At 41.7% G+C, this 24,455-nt stretch overlaps 1 protein-coding gene across 2 annotated transcripts in view; it reads left to right on the top strand.

The window, feature by feature from the left end:
- Positions 1 to 24,455, top strand: part of ARL8B (ADP ribosylation factor like GTPase 8B) — a 38,797-nt gene that overhangs the window by 1,244 nt on the left and 13,098 nt on the right. The window contains exons 1-3 of one of the 2 annotated variants that reach the window (XM_061618547.1): positions 22,365 to 22,647; positions 22,733 to 22,813; positions 24,159 to 24,232. In XM_061618547.1, coding sequence (XP_061474531.1) covers positions 22,555 to 22,647; positions 22,733 to 22,813; positions 24,159 to 24,232 — 248 coding nt within the window. In that variant the 5' untranslated portion in view covers positions 22,365 to 22,554. Of the gene's footprint in view, positions 1 to 22,364; positions 22,648 to 22,732; positions 22,814 to 24,158; positions 24,233 to 24,455 lie in introns of those variants that run through there. The other variant, XM_061618546.1, reaches the window with a different exon arrangement.

Raw genomic sequence — 24,455 nt, 5'->3', positions numbered from 1 at the left:
CTCCCCTCCCTGAAGCTGCTGTGATCCTGACTCTTTAAGGGTGTGACTTTCCCAAGGAGAACCATTTTCTGTCACCAGTATGCATAAGATACCCTGGGTTGTGGGGACTTAAAAGGCCTCTCTGGCTTTACCTTATTTTGCTTTGCTTTGGAGAACAGTTTAAAATAAGATGAATTAGAGCAGTGGTTCCCATCCTGGGGGCCGTGAGGTAATCCAGAGGGGGCCGCAGACAGTAAAGAAATGATTTATTATTATTTTTTAAAAAAGGCTTCACTCTCCCTGGACACTGTCTGCTCCCCACTGGTGCTGCAGATGACATCCCCCCCTTGCTGCAAACGAGAGGGGAGGACTTTTGCTGAAGCACCAGAGCATCTTTCAGGCACACCTAGGGCAGGCATCTGTCTATAAAACATGTGGCAGATGCCAAAGGAGGCTGAGGGTGGAGATACCAGAAGAAGAGATTATACTATCACTGACTCCAGTCTCCTCACGTTTCCGCTGCTGATGGCGCCCTTACTCAGAATGAGAGGAGAGGGCTTTTTGTGAAGCAAGGCTGCAAGGAAAGGCTGCTTTCCCCCTTCCTTCCTGGGGGGAGGGGTTCATGAAAATTTTTGAGCTTATAAAGGGGGTCCCATACCCATAAAGGTTGGGAACCACTGAATTAGAGGGTCCAGCCCATACCTTGAGGCTATCCAGGAGCCCCATATGTCTGAGCTCTTCCAGGAAATTTTAAATATAGATGTAACTTATTTTATTTGAAGTATGTCTAGGCTGCCTTAAAGGGTCAAAAATCCTGGTCAGGGCAGCTTAAACCCTCAGATAGTGGTATACTTGAATATACCTGGACCCTGTGTTCATTATCTGAGGCCCTTCTCCAGGTGCTTCTTCGGAAAGAGGTTTGAAGGATGGTGACAAGGGATAGGGTCTTTTCAGATGTGTGTATGAAATGCTCTCCCCAGCAAGACCTGCCTGGGGCCAATGTTAACATTATTATGATGCCAGGTTGTTGTTTTCCCAGTCTTTTGAGAGATAATCATGCTTACTGCAGTTTCCTTCTCTCCCTGTGTGTTTTTGGAAGTACTGGTTTATTGTTAAACTAGATGATGATTTTTAAATTGTATGTCTAAGTCACCTAGAGACATTCTGAAATTGAGATAAACATCATGTATTTAAAGTAATATATGTGAGCTGGAATTCCTGCTTGCCATCTTCCCTAAATGAGTCTAGGGGCTTTGTAATAAGGGGTTAAGAATCTGTTTACTTAATCAGGGGAGGAGGAGGCCCATAGGAGGAGCCTGTCTGTATTCTGCCTTGACACTATTCTTCCTTACAGGCCCAGACACTTCCAATTGCTTAGATTGCACAGCAATATTTAATGCAGAAGTAACTTCGAATGAGTTTGTTCAGATTTACTCCCAGGCAAACTTGCACATGTTATTTATTTATTTATTTATTTATTCATTCATTCATTCATTTCATTCATTCATTCATTCATTTCATTTCATTTCATTTCTAGACCGCCCATAGCTAGTAGCTCTCTGGGCGGTGTACAAAACTGGATTAAAATACAATAATATAATAAAATCAATAGCACATAACAGCAAGTTAACTAACAAAAAAATAAACGTAAAAACATTAAAATGCCTGGGAGTATAGCCAGGTCTTAACCTGGTGCCTAAAAGAAAATACCGTAGGCGCCAGGCATATCTCCTCAGGTAAGCTGCTCCAGAGTTCGGGGGCTGTGATGTTCCTATATTAATGTATATATGGTAAGTGTTGGTTGTTTAGAAGATACATGGTAAGTGGAGTGAAAGAGGGGGAGTGAATGGGCAGTAGAATGCGAGATGATTGGCTGAGTGTTTAAAATGGCTGAATGTATAAAAGGAAGAGTGAGAGTGGAATCTGGGGGGGAGAAGAGAACTGAGTGGGTTGCTTGGTGGGGTTTAGAGAGTTGTTTGCCAGGAGGGAGGTGGAGTTCGGATTAGTATTGAGTAAAACCATATCCTTATGTGCCTTAAGAAGAAATCTTGTTAATCTTGTTAGCTTTGTTATCTGTAATAAATACTTAATTTGGTTTACCAAAGGCCTGATCCTTGGCTGGGGTTTCACAGACCAGAAGGGAGGGTAAGGTAATGACCAAGGCTGAAGGGGAACTGTAACAAATGGTGGCAGCGGTGAAGAGAATAACAATACCAGTATTCAGAGTCTCTGGGAATACTAGCATTGGGACGTTAGTGGTGGTTGCCTAGCAGGGGGATCTGTTGAGATCTGTGCTAGAGCGGGGAGAGAAACCATAAGAAAGGACAGTCCGGACTGGTGGAGTCCCTGGTGGTGCCTAGAGACAGGCAGTAACCACGAGCAGGTAGGAACCTGACAGGGAGAGCCAGGGAAGGACGCGTCACAGGGGCCACCACAGAAAAGGCCCTAGATCTAACAGCATTCCTCCGGGCTTCCTGATGAGTTGGTACCCGGAGGAGGGCCTTAGATACTGAACGAAGTGAATGGGTAGGTTCATAGCGGGAGAGGCGTTCCACAAGGTATTGCGGTCCCACACCGTATAAGGCTTTATAGGTCAAAACCAGCACCTTGAATCTAGCTCGGAAACAGATGGGTAGCCAGTGCAAGCGGGCCAGGACAGGTGTTATATGCACAGACCGATAGGTCCTCATCAACAACCTGGCTGCCGCATTTTGCACTAGCTGGAGTTTCCGAACAGTCTTCAAGGGCAGCCCTACATAGAGCGCATTACAGTAGTCCAATCTAGAAGTTACCAGAGCGTGAACAACTGAGGCGAGATCGTCCCATGTCCAGATAGGGGCGTAGTTGGGCTACTAGGCGAAGATGGTAAAACGCATTCCGTGCCACCGAGGCCACTTGAGCCTCAAGCGACAAGGAAGGGTCAAAAAGGACCCCCAAACTACGAACCTGTTCCTTCAAGGGGAGTGTAACCCCATCTAGAACAGGATGAACATCCACCATCTGGGCAGGTAAAGGGCTCACCAACAGTGTCATGTTGCCATTAAAATAAACAAGTTACAACAGCCCTAAGTATAACATAAGTTTATCTTATGCATGTGTGAAAGTGCAGACCCTCAAGTATTTTGCTTACTGCTGAGGAATATAAGGGGGTTAAAATGTGTTCAGAGAACTTACTTACACCAGCTGTCTTAATTAGCACATATTATAAATGCATATTCATCTTTTTAACAGGATTTTCACACATGCACTCTAGTTGTAAGACACTGTTTTTCCTTCCCAGAACATATCTGTGTATATAGCAGTGGTTGCAGTTTGTTTTGGGTATGGTGAAATTGGGACCAATTCATCTGGAACACTTAGTTCTGAATAGAGGGGCTTGATCTTGAATGTGTGCCCTTTGGGAGACCAGGTGAGGGTGAGTTGCATTCAGCTCAGTCTCCTGCTAGGTCAAAGTAGCTTCTTTTTTTCTTAGTGCAGCAACAATAGGAGGGTGGGGTCGAGTTGCTGTTTGAGATGGAATGAGAAATGCTTTCACAATGAACACAGCTGCAGAATGTACCCCTCTCAGTTTAGCTATTAACTTACTTATCTATGCTGAAGTTGCCTCATTAAAAGCTTTGATGGTGTCTTTCTAAATGACTTGATTGCATCGCTATAACAAACAAGATGCTATATTTTCCTGATTGTTGTGTGCCCTTACCAGGGACATGCAGCATTGTCCCTTAGATTAAAAAAACACTGCTCTCAGCTGGCCTCCTCTTACTAACGCTTAAGAACTTTCTTCCATTGGTAGGCTTACTGGTGCAGTGAGCTGTTGTATCAGTTATGCAGTGCTTAATGGTTGCAGGTTTTTGGGCAGATCTAGTCTGTAATATGGCTCCGAAGCATAAAACAGCTGCCTTGCAGCCCTGGGAAATGCTTTCTGGTCTGTATTAGCTTGGCAGATCATTGGAGTGTAATGAACACTACCTATAGATATTTTCTTCCTATTTGCTGTTAGACCTTAGCTGGAACATAGTAATGAAACTTCTGAAGGGATCTTCTGAAAGAGATCCGAAACTGGGGTTTTTTGGCCTCTGTATCAGTAGTGCTTACAACAAAGCATAAGCACGAATAGTCTGCACAACAAACAGCACTGTCCTAACCATGTGTATTGAGAAGTAGGGCCTTCAGTAGGACTTACTCCCAAGTACATAGGAGTTAGACTTGTAGACTAATCTGCCCTTCCTAGAACACAAGTGTTTAAGGGGTATTTAGTATGATGATCAGTACAGCAGTAGCTGAAGTTACCAGGAATAAGACTGCATATGTGAATATCTCAAAGCGACAAGAATGATTTAAATATATTGCACTAAACCCTTGTGTTCACGAAGTCCAAAGAAAGCCATTGTGTGGTAGGCATATATTCTTTAATAGTGATGACTTCTAAAAATCCTAAATATTTCTGCATCAGCACCTGCACTGGCATATCTTCTCTCATTACCTGGATGGATAAATGACATAATCAAGAGATGGCCATGCTCATGTTCTCCTTATTCACTGAGGGTAGGTACATGTAGCAGTGCCGAGGAACAGAGTCTTGGTCCAGTGGTAGACCACCTGCTGAGATTGTTGCAAATGATACTGGACTAGTGCACTTTGGTCTGACCTAGCAAGACGCTATTCATATTAAACAAAAGTGCGTGCTCGGAACACTTGGTATACCTCATAGTCATGCTTTGTTGAGAGATCCTGAGTGTGCATTCTTGCTTTGTAAATTTTTATAGTACTTGATGAATCATAGGAATTCGTGGGGGGGGGAGCAGACCACATAAAGCTGACGTTGACCCATACTTTTATATTAGAGGACAATTAGCAAAAAACAACACAAAAGGATTGTGAAATGTTTGCAAATAAAGGATAGTTTAGGGAATTACTGGACCATGAGCTATAAGATGTGTATTCTTATGACTGAATGCCACCACAAAGTGTGCTGGCCTCAAAACTTATTTTTTTTTAAACTAAATTAACAATTTAGTTAATGAAAAATATGACCAAGGGGAGTCATACATCCTTTCATTAATATCTCCTTTTGAATGTTTGAATGCCTTGTACTGCTTGTTTTCAGGACTACAGGGCATATTTGCTGCATTTTTAAAAAATGAACTACCAGTTGAAAAAATGGCAAAGCAAAATGGCTGTGTTGGTATAGTGGTGCATGGTATTCTCTTGTTCTGTGCTAGCGGTGGGGAACCAGTGGCCCTCTAGACATAGTTGGCCTCCAGGTCTTATCAGCTCCATCCAGCATGCTCAGGAATGATGGGAGTTGTATGGCTTGAGAAGGAAAGGCTTATTGTATCTTTAACCCATTTTAAGTAGTGTCTAGATCTACAAAATAAACTATATTTTCACCAAACTTTCAGGTAAGCTGGAAGCTAGCTTTTACTTGGCATATTTGGTTGAATATGTTACCGCATACTATCATTGGATTATATAGTTCTAAGCAGAATCTTTTTGTTTTTACTGACAATACAAGTAACTGGCATTAAATTAAACATATGGCAGATTCTGTGGAAATTTTTATTGTTCCACTTTCTGTAAAATGAGCTACAGTTGATAAAATGCTCAAGACCACAAAGTTGCACCTTTTCCATCCACCAAAGGAGCATTTATCACAACGTAACTGGGATAACATAAATCAGAATGGTATGCATTGAATATTGGGAGCCATGCCCCTCCCCACAGATTGTAGGAACCTCTTTGCAGGGGCTCTTAACTTGTGGTTCATTGACTCCTAAGGTGTCTTCAGGGGGTCCATGAACCAGGCGTTAAAAAAAATACAGTGCAGTAAAATAAATTCTATTTATTTCTGGGGGTCCATAGCTTTCATCAGATTCTCAAAGAGGTCAGTGACCCCAAAAAAGGTTAAGAATCGCTGCACTATTGGAAGCCTAGGCACTCGGTTGATAAAAGTACTGGACATCTTTCCACCGCTGTTTAACAGAGTATAAATTCCTTACAAAAGCAATAGTAAGAAGGTATACCCTTGTCCCTTGTGCAATAAATATGCAAGTGCTTTAAGGAGGGAGGCAAATAACAAGGAAGAAGCAGATAGTATATCTAGCATTTATTTTGATGGTAGCCTTACAGTGCAATCTTTTATGTATTTATACTAAAACTCTCCATTGTGTTCAGTGGAACTTGCTCCCTCTTAAGTGTGTTTAGGATTGCAGCCTTAAGTTAAGAAACTAATGAATTAATAGATTGTATTGGCTTTGATTACATAGTGATGCACTTCTACAGCATGCAAAAGTTCTGACTATGTTTCCTGCTTTCAAAGAAGTGTGGAACCCTTATGTGCTTACCAATGGTTCCTTCTCAAACTGGGGGGAGGTAACGAGTGGGGTACCGCAGGCTCGGCCCTGGGCCCAGTGCTCTTCAACGTTTTTATTAATGACTTCAATGAGGAGGTATAGGGAATGCTTATCAAATTTGCAGATACAAAATTGGGAGGGATAGCTGATACCTTGGAAGACAGAAAGGAAGTTCAAACGGATGTTGATAGACTGGAGCACTGGGCTGAAACCAACAGAATGAAATTTAGCAGGAATAAGTGCAAAGTTCTACACCTAGGAAAAAGAAACCAAATGCACAGTTACAAGATGGGGGATACTTGTGTCAGTAATACTACATGCAAGAAGGTTCTTGGGATTGTTGTAAATCACAAGCTGAGTATGAGTGAACAATGTGATGTGGCTGCAAAATAGGCAAATGCTTAAGTTCCATTGGCTGAGCCCGGATGAGGAAGTTACACTGGTGTATTCTCATCTGGTAGCCCAGGCCCAAAATCTACCTATTCCAAATTTGCTCATCCCATCAGATCTTGGATTAGGGTTGTAAGCCTGCAGTCTTTAACATGCTTGCATGGGAGTGAGTTCCACTGATTTCAGAGGGGCTTATGTCTGGATATGCCTGTGTAGGATTTCATTATAAAGCAGGATAGTAAACATTTGTGGGAGATGTATCTTTACTTTATTTTTCATTTATCGTACCAAGTGCTGGCCTAATCAGTTTCGATGTAGCCAAGATGGTTTAAACGTTTTGAGAGATTAAGTGTTTCGAGAGTTGGATTCCTAAACCTTTCAATACTAGAAGAAAGCCTTATCATTGCTTAAAGTAGGCTCTTATGCAGTCATCAGCCAAACTGGATCATTACTTGTTTTCTGGACAGACGTAGGAATAGCATGACTCATGAAAGATGATCTAATGAAGCTGAAGTCTGGCTTCTTTGTGAGTTGCTATCCCCATCTCAACTCGGAATATCTAAGACTGCTGAAGTAATTTTTTATTGCTAAGCAAAAACTTGGATTTACATTTTTGGATGCATGTTTAGAAACTCAAACCAATATCAATTCGTTAAAGCATATGGATTTAAAACTAAATAAGACCAAGGATGTTGAGCAGTATCTGCTCTTCTGACCTTACTGGATTTTTCTGCCAATAGTTGAATTCCTACTGGTACGTCTTAGCCATGTGTTAGTTTGTGGCATTGGGGACAAATGCCCGACCTGAGAGCTGAATTGAATTAGTAGTGAAAATGTTGGCCTGTTTGCAATCATGTTGTAATTCTTTTGAATGGTCTTTCTCAGCTTTAAAATCCTCTGGATAGCTTATGCAGGACAGAGTATGCTACTGTTGTGCATGGAAATAGAAGTGATGAGGGAATTACTGACGTGGCTTTTGCAGAAGTAGAATAACTCCGGATGCTGTGTTGGAAGTGGCAATGAAACTATGCACTTATGTGAGTTTGCGCTGTCTATGCATTTAACACACAAATGTCAACAGAAGCGTTTAGGCAATAAAATAATTCTGACTGCTTATATACACTCTTGTTAATTATAGTGGCATATTTGCTTCAAAGGGGGAAAATGGCCCTCTCTTTTGGTGTCTCTGAATGAAGAGACTCTGGCTTGCCACACACAACCAGGTGGAGCTTGTGATACTCAAATTTTGTATCTGCTGCTATCCAAACAATTTTTAGTGCTTGGGTCAATACCTCTTCATGGTGAGAAGTATGCAGATTAACTGGCACATCTGAGAATATTTTGGCTATGTTATCAAACAGCACTAAACCATGGTTTTGTGTTATAGGGATGAGCCATAGAAACCCTAGGCCTATGTATTTCCCCTTCACATCCCTTCTCCGGCACAACCATGAGGAGCAATATGAAAGCTTTTACTTCTACTTTCAGACTAACCACAACTTGCTGTGATAACCAAACCTGGACAAACTATGATAATATTACCTATGGTTAGTGGAACCAAGCCAGCATCAAAGCATAGTTTATGGAGCTAGATTGTTTTCACTAATTGTAGTTAAGATTAATAATGGTAGGGTTCAGTTGTAATACTAGACTGTGGTTAATCTATTAAAGAAGCAGAAACATAGACACGCCCTCATGGCTCTGCTGGGAGAGGGAAGGGAAGAGCCAGTCTGAGGCTCACTGCAGCACATCCAGCAGTGGTGTTTGAATTTTTAGTGTTTTGTAACTTTTCAGCAAGGATACTTCATTACATGATTACAAGTGGATTTGGGCAACTATGTTCACATGACAGAAGTCACATCCACACGATACATTTAAAGCACTCTTATATCACTTTAACAGTCATGACTTCCCCCAAAGAATCCTGGGAAATATAGTGTGCTGGGAATTGTAGCTATGTGAAGAGTAAACTACAGGATTCCTTTGGAGAAGCCATGACTGTTCAACTGCTATAAGCATGCTTTAAATGTGACCATAATCATTGTTAGGCCAAAGGCTGAGGATCCTGAAGGAGATTCAGTGTCCAACCGCTTGTAATGTCTGCCTTTGATAAGTTTTTTTCTTTTTCATTTGAAAAAAGATCATCTTGGTTCATTAACTGCTTTTAGAGAAGTACTGTTGATGTTGCAATCAAGAGAGAAGCACTACACCACAAATACTCTTGATAGTGAGATTGTTCTTACCATGTTCCATTCAGGTGGGAGAAAACTGAAGCGTTGGCTGAGCAATAGATGGGAGCCACAATAGATCTGGGGAGGGGCTTATTATAGCTTCCTTTCATAATAACTGCCATCACATCTTGCCTTATAGAGGCAAACTGAATTAAATACTGTTAAGTCGCTCTGAGAATGTTATTGCAGGGCAACGTGTCAGTCCATCAGATAAAAAAGCAGTTGGTTTGTATATTGCTGTAAACCGCCCAGAGAGCTTCAGCTATGGGGCAACATATAAATGTAATAAATAAATAAATATGGTATATTCTGTTTGTGTCCTGCCCAGAGCCCAAGGCAAGAGACGGAGTTGAGGCTTGGTTCATTTCTAGTTTTCTTAGTGTGATGATTACATCCAAAGCAGTGCGCTTCATAAACCTGTCTACAGTAGGGACCCGCTTTACGGCATTCCATTTTCCGGCGTTCCGCTGATGCAGCGGCTTTCAATTAGGGGAAATTCCCCGTTTTAAAGCTGATTTTGCACTTTTGTGGCATTTTGCGGCATTTTCGCGTTATTTTCGCATGACACAACCCATTATAGTCAATGGGTTCCGCTTTATGGCGATTTCCGCTTTACAGCAGGGGCCTGTTCCCAACCCGCTGTATAAGCGGGGCCCTATGTGACGCCCTTCCCTGGTTCTCCCTGTCAGGTTCCCACCTGCTTGTCGCTACTGCCTTTCACTAGGCATCACCAGGGACACCACCAGTCCGGACCGTCCTTTATATGGTTTCTCACTCCCCTCTAGCACAGATCTCACTAGATCCCACTGCTAGGCAACACCACCAGTCACGTCCTGTAACCAATACTCCCAGAGACTTTGCCTGAGTCTCTCTCTAGCTGGTTACTTTTGTGACTGCGTGCTTATGCTGTTCCCAACCCCCTTGTATCTTTATATAAAAAGCATACAACTCTGGGTTGCTCTGGATACTTGACTTGTTACAATTCCTCCCTTCACCGCTGCCACCATTAGATACTGCTTCTGTTCAGCCTTGGTAATTACCTTGCCCTCCCTTCTGGTCTGTATATTCCCCAGCCAAGGATCAGGCCTTTGGTAAACCAAATAAGTATTTATTTACTAATAACAGGAAATAACAAGATTACTTTAGGAATGTTTCAAAAGCGTATGGTTTCATATATGGTTACTCTTTATGTTTCTGTTCATATATGTCCTCTTTAAATATCAGCCAAATCCAAACCAAACTTCCCTCAGAACTCTGCCAACCAACTCAACAACCTCTCTCTAACCGACTCTCTCTCCCATCTTCCAACCGAGGACCTTCCTCTCATCACTCACAAACCTCCATTTATACCTTCAGCCAGCCAGCCACTCAGCCAATCATCATCCAGCACACTTCAGCTTCTCACCCATGTACTCCCCCTTTCTCTCTCAGTCAATTACCATACATCACCTAATAGACCCGCACTTACCATATTTACAGATGCTAACTTACAGGAACATCACACCCTACTGTACTCTAGCTCACTGCTTTCCCTAGCTAAGCTACCTAAGCAGTGTCTGCAGCATGTGGGGAGAGTTGACTCGGCACTAGAGCCTGGGTGGGCATAGGGAAGGTCTTTGTCTGTAGATGACGGCTCCTCCGAAGTTCCACCCTCTCAAGGTCCCTCTTCTCGCGCTGTCTTGCGCAGGGCGAGCCTCCGACGGACCATCTGACAGCAGGGTTTTGCTAGTTGATGGCTCGACTTCAGGGAGCGGGAAGCTGTGGGGGTGGGGGTGGCATGCGCAAGGGGTCGCTTCCCAATGGCTCAGGCAAGGAACTTGCAGGCGGTGTGAGAACTGCCTCGATGGGGTGGCTGGCCGGGGAAGTCTGCGGGCTGACAGCGCTCCCCCTTCCTTCAACACTCCCAGGGACCTCGTCCTCATCTGACTCCTCTCCCTGAGCTAGCTCCTCTTGCACCTGGGGTGCAACAGTTTGGATCCTAATTTTCTGCAAGGCCAATATAGCACCCCTTGAAACTTTCCATGATTAAAATCAGGTCTCAGTTTTATTCACCTTGAACTCCTTTAGGCATATAGAGGGAAGCATATGATCTGTTTCCAGGTATGTCTCACCTCAAATAATGTCAGAATTCTGAATTCTGAAGGTCTTTTCCAAGCATCTGCAATGTCAGAATTCTGAAGGTCTTTTCCAAGCACCTGCAAGTCCTGAAGGATAATGCTAAACGAAAAGTCACTTTTAAAGTGGTGTCAATGTATGGAGATGGCAGCTGTTTGTGGTAGGATGACTACAGTTGTGTCAGGTGCAGGGGAAGGATGATGTTCAGTAGTCTTCCATTAATATAGAAGAGATGCCCACTCCCATCTTGTCAATCCAGGATAAAAGAGAGACCTATGTACAGCTCAGTTTTTCCACCTATCCAGTCTGCAGCTGATAAAGACTTAAATGAATTTGTTGTCTCCTTTCGTAGTGCTGCTTCCCTTGACTGGTGACAAAGGTACTTCATTCCTGCCTACACGATTACTGTTATTGTTCCACATGGTTGTCTTTCCAGAACTGCAGATATACTTCTGTGTTCACTTCAGGGCTGGAGTGTGTGTAGTATGGGCATGTGAACTATTGGAAACAATGAGATAATATTTATATTAAAATGTGTTGCTGAAATAGCCAGAGTGGCTGTTCAGTCTTAGAGATTTGCTGATGTTGTGGAACCTCACTTGTGGAAGCTCTTGAAAACCCTAAATATCTGAAAGAAATGGTGGTACAGCTACTCAATGAGGATGATAACAGATGACAAAGAAAAGGCAGGAGTGCTCAATTCCTACTTTGGTTCAGTTTTCTCCCAAAAGAGGTTCTATGACCCTCCTGGCAAATGTGAAGTAGAACGGGCAGGATTGCAGCCTGAGATAGATAGACAAATGGTCAAGGAATACCTGATCACCTTGAATGAGTTAAATCTGCAGGGTCCCATGAACTGTATCCTTGAGTATTGAAGGGAACTGGCTGAAGAACTCTCGGAACCACTGTCTGTAATCTTTGTGAAATCGTGGAGGATGGGTGAAATGCCAGATGACTGGAGGAGGGCTAATGTTATCCCTATCTTCTGATATCAATTCTTGGGAAAATTCTGGAGCAGATTATAAAGTGGTCAGTCTGTAAGCACCTTGAAAACAATGCAGTGATTACTAGAAGCCAACATGGATTTATCAAGATCAAATCCTGCCAGACTAGTCTTATCTCATTTTTTGATTGGGTAACCTCCCTTGTAGACTGTGGGAATACAGTGGACATAATGTCTTCACTTCAGCAAAGCCTTTGACAAAGTGATATTCTGATTAGCACACTAGCTAAATGTGGGCTGGATGAACAACTATCAGGTGGATCCATAGTTGGCTACAGAATTGTATTTAGTGCTTATCAATGGTTCCTTCTCAAAGTGGAGGGAGGCAATGAGTGAGGTACGGCAGGGTTCAGTCCTGGGCCCAGTGCTCTTCAACATTTTTATTAATGACTTGGATGAGGAGGTGCAGAGAATGCTTATCAAATTTGCAGATGATACAATGTTGGAAGGGATAGCTAATACCTTGGAAGACAGAAAGAAAATTCAAAGCGATCTTGATAGGCAGGAGCTGTGGGCTGAAAACAGAATGAAATTTAACAGGGATAAGTGCAGAGTTCTACCTCTAGGAAAAAGAAACCAAATGCCCAGTTATAAGATGGGGGATACTTGGCTCAGCAATACTACATGCGAGAAGGATCTTGGGATTGTTGTTGATCACAAGCTGAATATGAGCGAACAATGTGATATGGCTGCAAAAAAGGTAAATTCTATTTTAGCTGCATTAACAGAAGTATAGTTTCCAAATCATGTGAAATAGTGCTTTCCCTGTATTTGGCACTGGTTAGGCCTCATCTTGAGTATTGCATCCAGTTCTGGACACTGCACTTTAAGAAGGATGCAGACAAACAAACTGGTTCAGAGGATGATTAGGGGACTTGAAACAAAGTCCTATGAGGAGAGACTAAAAAGAACTGGGCATGTTTAGCCTGGAGAAGACAAGACTGAGGGGAGATATGATAGTACTCTTCAAGTACCTGAAAGGTTGCTACACAGAGGATCTTCCCAGAGTGCAGGACACGGAATAATGGGCTCAAGTTACTGGAAGCCAGATTTCAATTGAACACAAGGAAAAACTTTCTAACTGTTAGAGCATTCCAACATTGGAACTAATTACCTAGGTAGGTGGTGGGCTCTCCAACACTGGAGGCATTCAAGAGGCAGCTGGACAGACACCTGTCAGTATGCTTTAATTTGGATTCCTGTATTGAGCAGGGGATTGGACTCCATGGCCTTACAGGCCCCTTCCAACTCTGCGATTCTATGACTGCATGAGGAAGCATAGCATGTAAGATATTAGCAAACCACTGCAGCTCCAGGAAGTGCCACTGTAATTAGTGAACTGTTAGAGTGGGTAGTGCCAGTCCTTGTGTTAAATTCACCCATGTGAACCTGTGTCTCTGAGAGAGAGTCTTGACCAATAAGCATCTGTTTGCTGTTCCCTGGTGTTCTTCCAACAAGCCCCTCTGTGCTGAATAAATTGTGCACCCAGCCTTACAGTTTTCCATGTTAATTTCAGTGTTGAAACTGCTTCTGTCATTTTGCTTTTCAGGGGTATGAAGAAGTAAAACCAAAAAAAGTAAGCAAAAGTTCAGGCTTCTAAAAGTGAAAAGAATTTTAAAGCTTTTTTTTTTAAAAAAATGTTTTTAACGTTGTTTTGTTTTAATATATTTTAAGGTCTGTTTTTTATGATGTCTTAAAGTGTTCTTAGCACTTTTGTTTGCTGCCCTGGGCTCCAGCTGGGAGGAAGGGCGGGATATAAATCTAATAATAAATTAATTAATTAAATAAAAAAGATCATAGTTAAAGGTCTTGCAACTTTTTGTAGGACAGCCTTGTGTAATTGGAATCCATTTCTGATGAGGATTGGTGTCTTTAGGCTTCTATAAAATGCAAGTTATTTATGTGGTGTAGTTTTTCAGTAGTGTTGAAAGCAAACACTAATATGTTTATGCCTCAGTCAGTCAGCTGACATGGCTCCTCAGCATCACTTGTGGTTCTGTAAGCAGCACATGCTTATCAGCAGCCATGCTTTTTTGTGCTTGTTTAAAATCTCCAGTCAAGAGTGCATGGCCAGCCTGACAGGCTACCAGCAACAGGAAGGACAATATTAATGTGTTTAATTTTATTACTGTGACTGCAGGAATCTTAGGAGTATTGACTTATTGCTTGCCTTTTTGTAACTGAAATAATGGAACTTCCAAAGGCCCAGGCACATGCTTTCAAATCACTCTCGCATCAGAAAAAATGTGGAAATGAAATAGGACAATAACGTGTATGGGTCTCCAAGCGGATCATTGTGACAGGTCTCGAGGTTAAGTGAAGCAGTGAGGCCTACCTGTGATGGCTGGGGAGGCAAGCAGTGCATAAATGGCCATTTGTGCAGATATGCTGCAGACATGAAATTACAACTCAAATACAGTAAAATGAGCAAATAATAGGTGTTGTACTAGGCCTGGGGAAGCCTAGCTTCAAATGCCCATTCTGTCATGAAGCTTGCTGGAAAACTTTGGGGCAGCTACTATCTTGCTGTCTAACTTACCTTGCCTTATTAATTTTATTTTGAAGTCGGAGTCAGTACAGTAGGGCCCCGCTTTACAGCGTTCCGCTAATACAGCGGTTGTGAATTGTGGAAAGGCCCTGCTTTACAGTGTGCGTTCTGCTTTTACGGCGTTTTTTTTGCCGCCGGGTGCCATTTTGGCCAATGTAAGTCAATGGGATCCGCTTTACAGTGGTTTTCGCTTTACAGCGGGGGTCCAGAACATAACCCGCTGTATGAGCGGGGCCCTACTGTATATTTCTACCAACTCCGACTCCACCCAAAATTGCTTCGGACTTCACGACTCCGACTCCACAACCCTGGGAAAAACCATGTATTCTGCATTGAGCTGCTATGAGAAGACGGCAAAGTATTTGCACAACAAGCTACTAGCCACAAAGTTTGTCTGAATTGATGACAGACAGACTATAGCTCTGAAGTCTGTTACTGCAAAAATGGGCAAATAGTGTTTGCGTACAAATATAAAGTCCATGAAATTGCAGACCCAGTAAGAAGTAATACCTTAAGGAGCTAGCCTGTTTTTCCTTTACATCTCATTTTGAGTAAGGGAGTGCTAGATTGCCAAGCTATGCTGACACCATTGTATGTGGATCGCTGGGTGCTCCTGCATTGTGCTGGAGAATCCAGTTGGGTAAAATGACCTATTCTACCACAAGTGCCACTCTGGACAGCGTTGCAGAAATCTTTATGTAAGAAATAATTATTGTGGAGATGAGTGTTACGGATCAGTAGATTTTTATTTTACTCTGAGGTTGCTATTCATACTTTAACAATTTTTTTGTACTAGAACTTGCTCCCCCCCCCCCCCCGGCCAGAGATAACCCTTGGCTATCGCTGCTAATAGCCTTGGCACAGCAGTGATGAAGGGAAGCACGCTTTGGCCCCATGCGTCTGCGAAGCGTCTGTGACTGCTGGATTGTGTGGCATTAGGGTGTGTGGTGTTGTTGCAACCTGTTATAAGCTGCTCTGAGAATTACTTCATTGAAAGATGGGATATAAATCTTATAGTCCTATGCTGTCCTTTAGCCTGCAGGACTGTCCAGAAACTTCTGCTAAGGTCAGAACGACCAACGCTTTTGCTAATACTCCTGCATTTTGGAATAAGTATCTGGTGTGAGAGTTTACATACTTGTTATTGCATAATTGCAACAGCATTGCTCCAATTCCTGGTATTAACAATTGTCAGTGTGGGAAATTAAGATGTTCCAAATGCAGTAGAAAGCTATGGATATATGTTTTTAGTGCGCTTAAAGGATATTTTTTATTTTTTCTTCTGAACTGGTTTAGATCATGTGCTAGAGTAGCCTGAAAATCAGCAAGACTAACTTTCTGAAACTCTGGCTTCAGTTGCTGTTTTATACTTTAGTTTTAGAACCTGTCTAGGGATTATCGCTCTGGATGATTACCATAACTACACACACACTGCACTAACTTGAGGGTTAAGCAAAAATTTTATACAACCTGATTTCTATGTTAGCGCAGCAAACTGTAATCTGAAAAGTGCCTTGTTCATTACATGGAGTGTATTTTATTATGTTTTATTATTGTTTTAGTGAACAGCTGCATAGGGCTACTAATTACATGGTATGTGGTATAATGAAGACACTTGGAAGTCTTTTTTATGCGAACAAGACTATGCAGTTGTTTGAAGCTTTTTAGACCTGCCAATCATATTAAACTCTGGTGAGGTAGGTTCATGAATATGAGAAAAGAGTAAATGTTTCTCATATGATATTTAGAGTGAAATTTCTCACTATCTTAGAATTGTAGGTCTGTCAGTGTCTGCTGAATTTGTGCCAAATGTTAACGTTCTTGCAAGGTGTCTGTCTGGTATGCAGATCTGGTGATGCTGTGGGGAGATTTGAGCATTGTATTTTCTTATTATTTTTACTTACTAAATGGCTGTGCAAGAGTTCTTGTCTAGCAAGCAGGATGGAATGGCTTGTTTTTCAGAGTAACCCTAACTTTGATTCTGCATAACATATTGAAGCTAATATTTTATTTACTGGTTCTAGAGTAAGTAGGACAACAATTCCTGTGTTGACATATTTTGTTAGTGAATTTTACTCACACCTTTCTTGCATCATCGAATTTAAGGTGATATACAAGGGAATTCCCAGGCACTTCGCCCCCCCCCAGCATTGACCAGACCCAAACTTACATTGTTTCAGCAAAGTGGCGAAATCATGTACCCCCAGGCAGTATCCTACTGTGGTTGCCTTGGTCAATAACTTTCATCTAAACTGGACAGAAGTACAATAATTGTTCGTCGTTTGGGATATCTCACCGATGCTTGATATTGTCATGGCCCCGTCAGAGGACTCCTCAGATGAGGACGACTCAGGAGTAACAGCAGCAGACCCAGGAGCAGCAGGAGACACGGAGGAGCCTCCTGAGAATCCAGCTCCTTCTGCCCCTCAGCTGCAGAGCACCCCAGGGACAGCAGAGGCCCTGCAGCCAGACACAGACAGTGAACAGGATACTCCCCCCTCACCTGCAGAACGTAGACAGCAGAAGGTCAGGCAGAAAAGAGGCAGGCCTGTCTCCTTAAGGCCCAAACGCTGAGGGCTCACACCTGCTGTCCATCCTGCTCTTTATAAGGCACACCTTGGCTGCAGCTTGTTGCTGACTGCAATGTCAGGCGTGGCTTTGTGTAGACCTAGTTTCCCTGCAGCATCTCTTTGACTGACCTCCTTGGCAATTGATCCCGGACCTCCACTGACCTCACTTCTGGACTTCTGACTCGGCCAGTACGCTTCGGATAGGCCTGGCAGATTTACAACCCGACTGCTGGCTAAGGACTTTCCTTCCTTGCCAAAGACCCAGGAATTTCCAGCCCCCCCTTGAGCTGACAGATATAGTTTACCGTCAAATTCTTCTGGATTGTCTAAAGTAGATAGGAATTGAGGGCACTAACTGGCAGTGGTTCTGCTTTACCTGATAGGCTGTGCCATAAGGGAGCACTGGTGGCTGCTTAAGTTTTGGGTGTTTAATTGTGAGGTACTGAAAAGTTTGTACTGTATGCTTGCAGCATCTATATACCACTATTAGGAAAGATGGCTAAGCAGTTTAGCATATGGTGTCATTTAATATGCTGATGATGGCAAGCTTCTGTTTTGATCAGATCCAGAAGCAGTGGGCTCAGTTCTTGAAAGAATGCTTGTGCGTGGCTATGGGCTAAATGAGGGCTAGCAAGTTCAGGCTTCAAGAGAGTTTAATGTGCTACGGTTTGATAGTTGTGTGTTTTACCTGCCCTGTATGGGGTTGCACTCTCCCTAAAGGATATCATACATAGCCTGGGAGTTCTCTTAAACATTGCCTTTTCTGTTTAATTCTTAGGTGGTGGCATCAGTCTGAAATGCCATTCACCGTCTCTGACCAGTTCACTTTGGACAAGGGTTTGGTTCCTGTCCTCTGTGCTTTCATAACTGTTTTAATTCAGAAGCTTAAGCTAGAGCAGGATGCTGAGGTTTGCCTCCTGAGTGGGATGCCTGCAGGGAGCATATTGCTCTGATTGCCTATCTTTTCCCAGTAATTGTATCCTGCTTTTCAAGGCAGAAGCCTTCGCAACGTAGCTTCTGGACCCAATTCAAAGTGCGCATGATGACCATTTAAAATCCTACATGGTTTGGAGTTTGGATATTTTTTAAAGAGCAGCTCCCATATGTACCTCTCCACTCCTTAAAAGGGCATGCTGCCTAATCTCTTACGAAAGTGAGAGTGTAAGGGCATGAAACTTCGCCTTTTCATGGAGGTGTCCATACTCTGCAATGTTCTGCCAATGTAAATGCTTCACTTGTTGCTGCTTTTTGGCAGATAGTCAAAATACAGTTTTTTAGGCATTTTATATGATTGGGGATCATCCTCTTCTTTGATACTCTTATGTAACTAGTTAACTTTGGCATTGCTGTATAATTGTATAACTTGTTTTTCTGCTCTGCTGTCGAGAGTTTCCAATGCTTTACGTACATACGCTTGCAGCATTTAATAGTAGATTAGTTTTGATTATTTGTATGTCTTTTAGTATGATTTAACAAATACAATGGGATCTATGCCTGTTAGCTGTCTCGGTCCTACTTCTGTCACTGTAAACATTCTTTGAAGCAGAGCAAGGCGACCACACTTGGAGATAACTGCCTTCCTTCTGATAGTTCCAAAAATGATATATACTTTGTATATAACTCCTTTGGGACAATATTTGTCATGATCTTAAAGGGTTGTGTCCAACACTGCTGTTCAGCAAGCACAGCAGACTTCTACTTGCACAATGGAACTTTCCCCTTTCCTCTACCCCTCCCCCCACACTCTCAGAATCCGCTCCAGAGTGTTGGAGGAGAATCCTCTGGAGCAGTTTTTGAGGGCACATGGGGAGAAGGAATGAAGAAGAAATGCCATTGTGCAAACAAGACTCCACTTGTATAGCATCTTGATTAACTTTGTAGATAAAAATATCGCTTCTTTACATATATAATCCAATAAGTCAAAATAGGTTGATCTATCAACATTCTGTCCTTTGCTAATAATGTAATTAATTTGTTTTGTTTTGCAATACAAACGAAGTAAATTCTTGTATATCTTGGGGATGTTTTGCACTGCTTAAGACAATATTTTTTTCAAATGAAACTAGGGATCTCAAGTGAATGCCTTGATTTAAATTCCTGATGTATCATCTTATTTGTAAAAACTCAAACCATGAAAGTGCTTGGGCTATCCATCCCACATTTGTTGCTTGTCCATCTTGGATTTGTGCATTGAGCAGGGGGTTGGACTTGATGGCCTTATAAGCCACTTCCAACTCTACTATTCTGTGATTTAAACTTGATAGACTCTTATATTTATTCTGCTGAAGAATTTGGGAGGACTTGGATCACCATTAAATACAAAATTTCCTACACAATTGTAAGAAAACTACTTAGGTTAACCCCATGTTTAATAATGTCTTTTTCAGTATTCTGAACTTTGGACTGCACCATAATTTTGTAAGCTTATAGAAGTGTAGGATTGTTTGCAACTTATACTCAGAAAATTAGTATAGATCCATTTTTACTGCAGATAATTTTGTAGTATGTACAGTAAGTTAATCAGTCTGATGGATGAACAAAATATTTACAAAGTCAATTTAGAAGTGTGCATCTTCAACCCTATTTAAATTTGTTTTAGTGATATCTGTGGTCACATAAAATGGGGGTCAGAGTCAACAACAAAGCTGTGTAAGGAACAGAATGTTGTAATTATAGCACTAAATCTATCAAGTGTTGTTACAAGTTCATTCCTATCTGTAGTCATCCTGTGAACCATCAGTTTTAAAATATATTCATGAGTATATATTCCAGTAACTAAGAGAGATTATAGGTCTCGAGCTGCCTGCTTTTAAATGGTCAGGTGATTCCCTAGTCACGAGCATGGATTACAAACTCATGACAATTCTGTTGCATTTGGTTAAATTGAGGGAGGAAGTGGTAATGCTGTAAATTAAAAAAGCTCAAAGCAGAAGGTAGCAAAAATTTAGAATGAGGAATGCAAAGAAGTGTGTTTTTCCATGGCAGAATGGAGACTCACTAATGCACAATCAAGTAGCTTAATTTTTTGCCAGTCCTGTTGCTGTTGTTTCCAGGACTAGAGAGCCTAAAAACTAGTTCTCACCCATAGTGACTAAAATAGAATTGGACTTACTAGATTGCCTGCCAACTCTAAGCTTGTAGTGAATACGCTTTCTTGTTAACTAATCACCATTCTTAAGAGTTACCTGAGTTGAACACGTCTTGCAAGTACACATGAGCACATTGACAAGTGGGTTGTAGTTTGGTTGTTTGTAACAGTAATTCCTTGAAGTTTGTAGAGTACATGTTTTGCTTTTCACATCAAAAATTCTCTTCCCAAATTGTGTGATAGTTCAGTGCAATACATTTTCCCTTTGGGTGTATTGAATACTTGCATAGTGCTCTTTTTGTGTGGAATGCAATTTTGAGTGGCGTGTGTCCAGCTGAGTAGTTTGCCTGTAGAATAGGCTGCCTAGCATTTAGTTTTCAGTGTTGTACTTAATTATGCTGGCTAAAGGTGAAGAAATAGGCAATGAATGTTTGTGCTTCATAGATCTGTTTTTTCCCCCTTTTCTAGTGATGTTATACTAAGATTACATCGGGAAAACATTCTCTGTATGTCTCGATCCAGCTGTGGTGGCATGTTTGTTGTTCATAACCCCAAAAATGGATTGGATCCATGCAGACTCTATACAGGTCTACTCTGGATTGCAGCATTTGAATGGCCTGCCATTTTAAGATACAGCACATTCTGATCATTGCGTAACCTTTTGTACCTTAATTTAATTTTAAAAACGCTGCAAGTTGTATGTCAGTAAGTCAGTAAGTGGGAAATCCCAAACAAAGTGCAGTGCAGGACTTCAAATGTTCATTAAGTGGTAGGGGCAGAAATTTGGGCATCAGCAAAATCTTCTAAATGGCTTTAGCGATGCTGCCAAGATCTTGGGGGGGATTCCCTAAAGGTGCTGAGGAATAACACTATTGTATCACTGTAGAATTGCTTTTAAATATTTGTACTTCCTATGTAGTAAAATAACCCCACAACCAGACCTACAACTGATATGATGGGTGGTGACTAATCATACCAATCACCATGTTACAAGATAATGGGCCATTTCACATGGTGTTTTAATCTGAGTTGCATGCCTTTTTAATTCACAGCGATCACATGACGTAGGAGGCAAAGGGAAGGCGTCCCAATTCGTTTAGCTTTTAATCCGCAGCAATTCGATCCCATTTTAATCCGAAAAGGGAAGGAAAAACCATCTGTGCTTAGCATCTCCAGAGGCTTGTAGACGCTGAGCTCCAATGCTTTTGTGAGTCCATGCCCGCTCCCTCCTCCTCTCTTTGTTATGTCATTTCCTGCTGGCTCCCATTCTGCAAGTCTGCTGCAAAGGGTGCTGCGTGATTGACTCTTTCCCTTCAGTATGAACAGAAAACAGTGATTGGAAGGTAGAAAGTGTGATCTTTAAACTCCCATCGCGATGGAAAAAGCTTCGTCTTTAAAATGGGAGTTCAGCTCCTGTGTGAATGAGCCCAAATGTGATAAGCATAACATTGAAACCAAATTGAAACTTAAATTTGCAGACTAAAGCAGGCTTTTCCTGTATCACTTTACCCCCTACTCATAGCCAAATAGCTTGATAGTGGTCTTGCTCAGTCAGTATTCTTTAGTCTCAAAAGAGCAACCAACTTGAAGGAAGAATAGTGCATACAGGGCTTCACCTAAATATTTAGCAGATTGGTATTTGTGTGTGTTGTCAGGTTGAGTGGGGAGTAAAAAGCACTCTATTGTCTGAAACTACTACTGAAGTTTTGCTCAACAAAGTTGAAGTCCAATGGTCCACAATAACTCATCTGCAGTACAGTATTAGTTTTAAATTTCACCTTGTCATACTTCCCAGATTCTTCAGGTCCAGACACATCCCAGAGTAAACTTTCAAGTTTAATACCTGGAAATTATGCAATTTGATGCCAGTATAGCTTCCCATGATGCACATAAACCTTACAGGTTCTTCCAGATGCTATCCTGTTGCACCAGGGAGTTGGGAGTACTGCTTTTTGGGTTGATAACCAATGTGAAAAAGATGAGACATTCTGTCTTGATTGGCTAATACACTTTCTTAACATGGTTGCAGGGAAATTATTTTTGGGAGTGGCACACTTAACTTGCAGGGTAGCTGGGAAACAGGAGAACTCATTCCATGCTACCTTCATAATCCTACAGGCCCTTTTGGGGCCGTTGTATGTGATTCAATATAGCTGACTTATTTCTTCCCTTTCCTTCTCTTCCTACTCCCTCACCCATTTTTATGATTTTCATGGCCTCACATGTGATACTTGCTCATTGATTGTCTTAACTTCAGATTTGTTCCCTCTGAAAAAGATGCTAGGAAGAAGCATGCAGTCTTCGTTTGTGTTGTATGTTTTAAATGTTCTCTGGCATTTCAGCCATAATTCTGACATTGGAGAGAAAACAGTAGGTTCATATTTATGAAGCTAATAAGCTCCTTGAGAGATCCTCTGTCTGCCCTACTAATGACTGTGCTCTTTTCTCTCCTCAGTCAGGTCAATTCAGTGAAGATATGATTCCCACAGTGGGCTTCAACATGCGGAAAGTTACCAAGGGTAATGTCACAATAAAGGTATGTTTTTCTGCTTTTCTGAAGATAAATGCATTGAATTGCTACCACTTCTAAAGGAAGAAATGAAAGGAGCACAAGTCAAGCTTAGAGGGCACAAGATGTTTCCATCCTACCTCATCATTCAGTTGACAGCTCAGCAGTCACATCAACCTATTAGTATTATCTGCTAGGATTCAAATACTTGTAATAGAGGGGCACTGCATGCATCACTTTGGTTTTAAAGATGTTTTACAGTGTGTTTAGTTTTTGTTTGCCACACTGGGTTCCTCCTTGGAGGAAGCGCAGGATATAAATGTAATTAATAAATAAATACTTGCTTAGTGTTTTACGTTTGAAAAGCATTTAGCCTGGTCTAGAAGAATCATGATTATTCAATGAGTTATAAACAATACTTTAAAAAACCCCTAACTGCTGAGACAACCAGCACCCAATAAATCTTGGCAAATATTCTTTCAGATGCTGTCATGATTAATCAGGGTTGGGGAATCAGTTCCACCCAGCTCCCATCAGCTCCAGCCAGCATGGCCAGTGATGATAGAAACTGTAGTCCAACAACATTGGAGTACCCCAGACTTCCCTTTCCTACTGTAAAGTACAGTTCTTTGTAGGATTATATTCACTTTTAAGACAGTTGGAGTAAACCAGACAATGGGTATGCACAGATTGTATAATTAAGTATGTAGTCTTACCTTCTTCAGTGTTTAATAGGCTGTTAGGGAATGTGGTGAAGAGTGTTATTGAGTCCTTAATGAATAATAAGGGTGCAGTTAATCATGCACATCCTCAATCCAGCTGTTTTTTAAGGTGGGACGTGCAAGATGCATGCGTGAGCGTTCATAGGAGCAGGGGGCAGCATTGATAAGTTGCTTACAACAGCACTGGACATCCAAATGGAAAGCAGATGAGAATCAAGGCTTGGTGTTCTGATGCACCTCTGTAAAACTGTCTACCTAGAGCAGGTGAATTGAAATGGGCCTATTATTTATTATTTATTTATTTATTGCACTTGTATACCGCCCCATAGCCGAAGCTCTCTGGGTGGTTTACAGCAATTCACAGTTCCTGCTGGATAGGAGCAGTGCTGATTGCGTATGCCATGTTCTGTCACTATAACTTGAGTTATTTGTGTTCCTTGGGTCATTTTTTCTACAGATGTAAGCATCTTTGCATAACCTCATGTTGCAGTAGAAGCAACGTTAAGAGGATAGCTGCTTTGTTGCTCCTTCTGGTAGACCAAATGCCTTCAGGTTTTTGGTCTACATAGTTTCCTTTATTAAACTGAATTTAGTCCTTGTAACTTTGAATTCAGTCTCTAAACATAATTCTCTATTCTGTCTCTAAAAAGATCTGGGATATAGGAGGACAGCCACGATTCCGAAGTATGTGGGAGCGCTATTGCAGAGGAGTTAATGCTATTGTGTAAGTGGAGACATCTTGCGGCTGCTTGTATTGTGCTTAGTCTTTCTAAGAGCTCTAATGCCATGTTCTACCCTCAGTGGCTCAGCTATGAGCTTCAAACTTGGGTTTCCTTTCCTTTGAACTCTATCAGTGTTATATTTTACTGTCCAAAGAAATATCTTAACTGCTCAATAGCATTTAATCTCAAGTGCTTGGCAATCCTGGGTTTGTCAAGTACAAACGT

Source organism: Rhineura floridana, chromosome 3 (genome assembly GCF_030035675.1).
Source record: "Rhineura floridana isolate rRhiFlo1 chromosome 3, rRhiFlo1.hap2, whole genome shotgun sequence".
NCBI classification, from domain to species: domain Eukaryota; kingdom Metazoa; phylum Chordata; class Lepidosauria; order Squamata; family Rhineuridae; genus Rhineura; species Rhineura floridana.
Note: the sequence above shows the minus strand (reverse complement) of the source record. Positions and strands in the feature narration are given on the sequence as shown.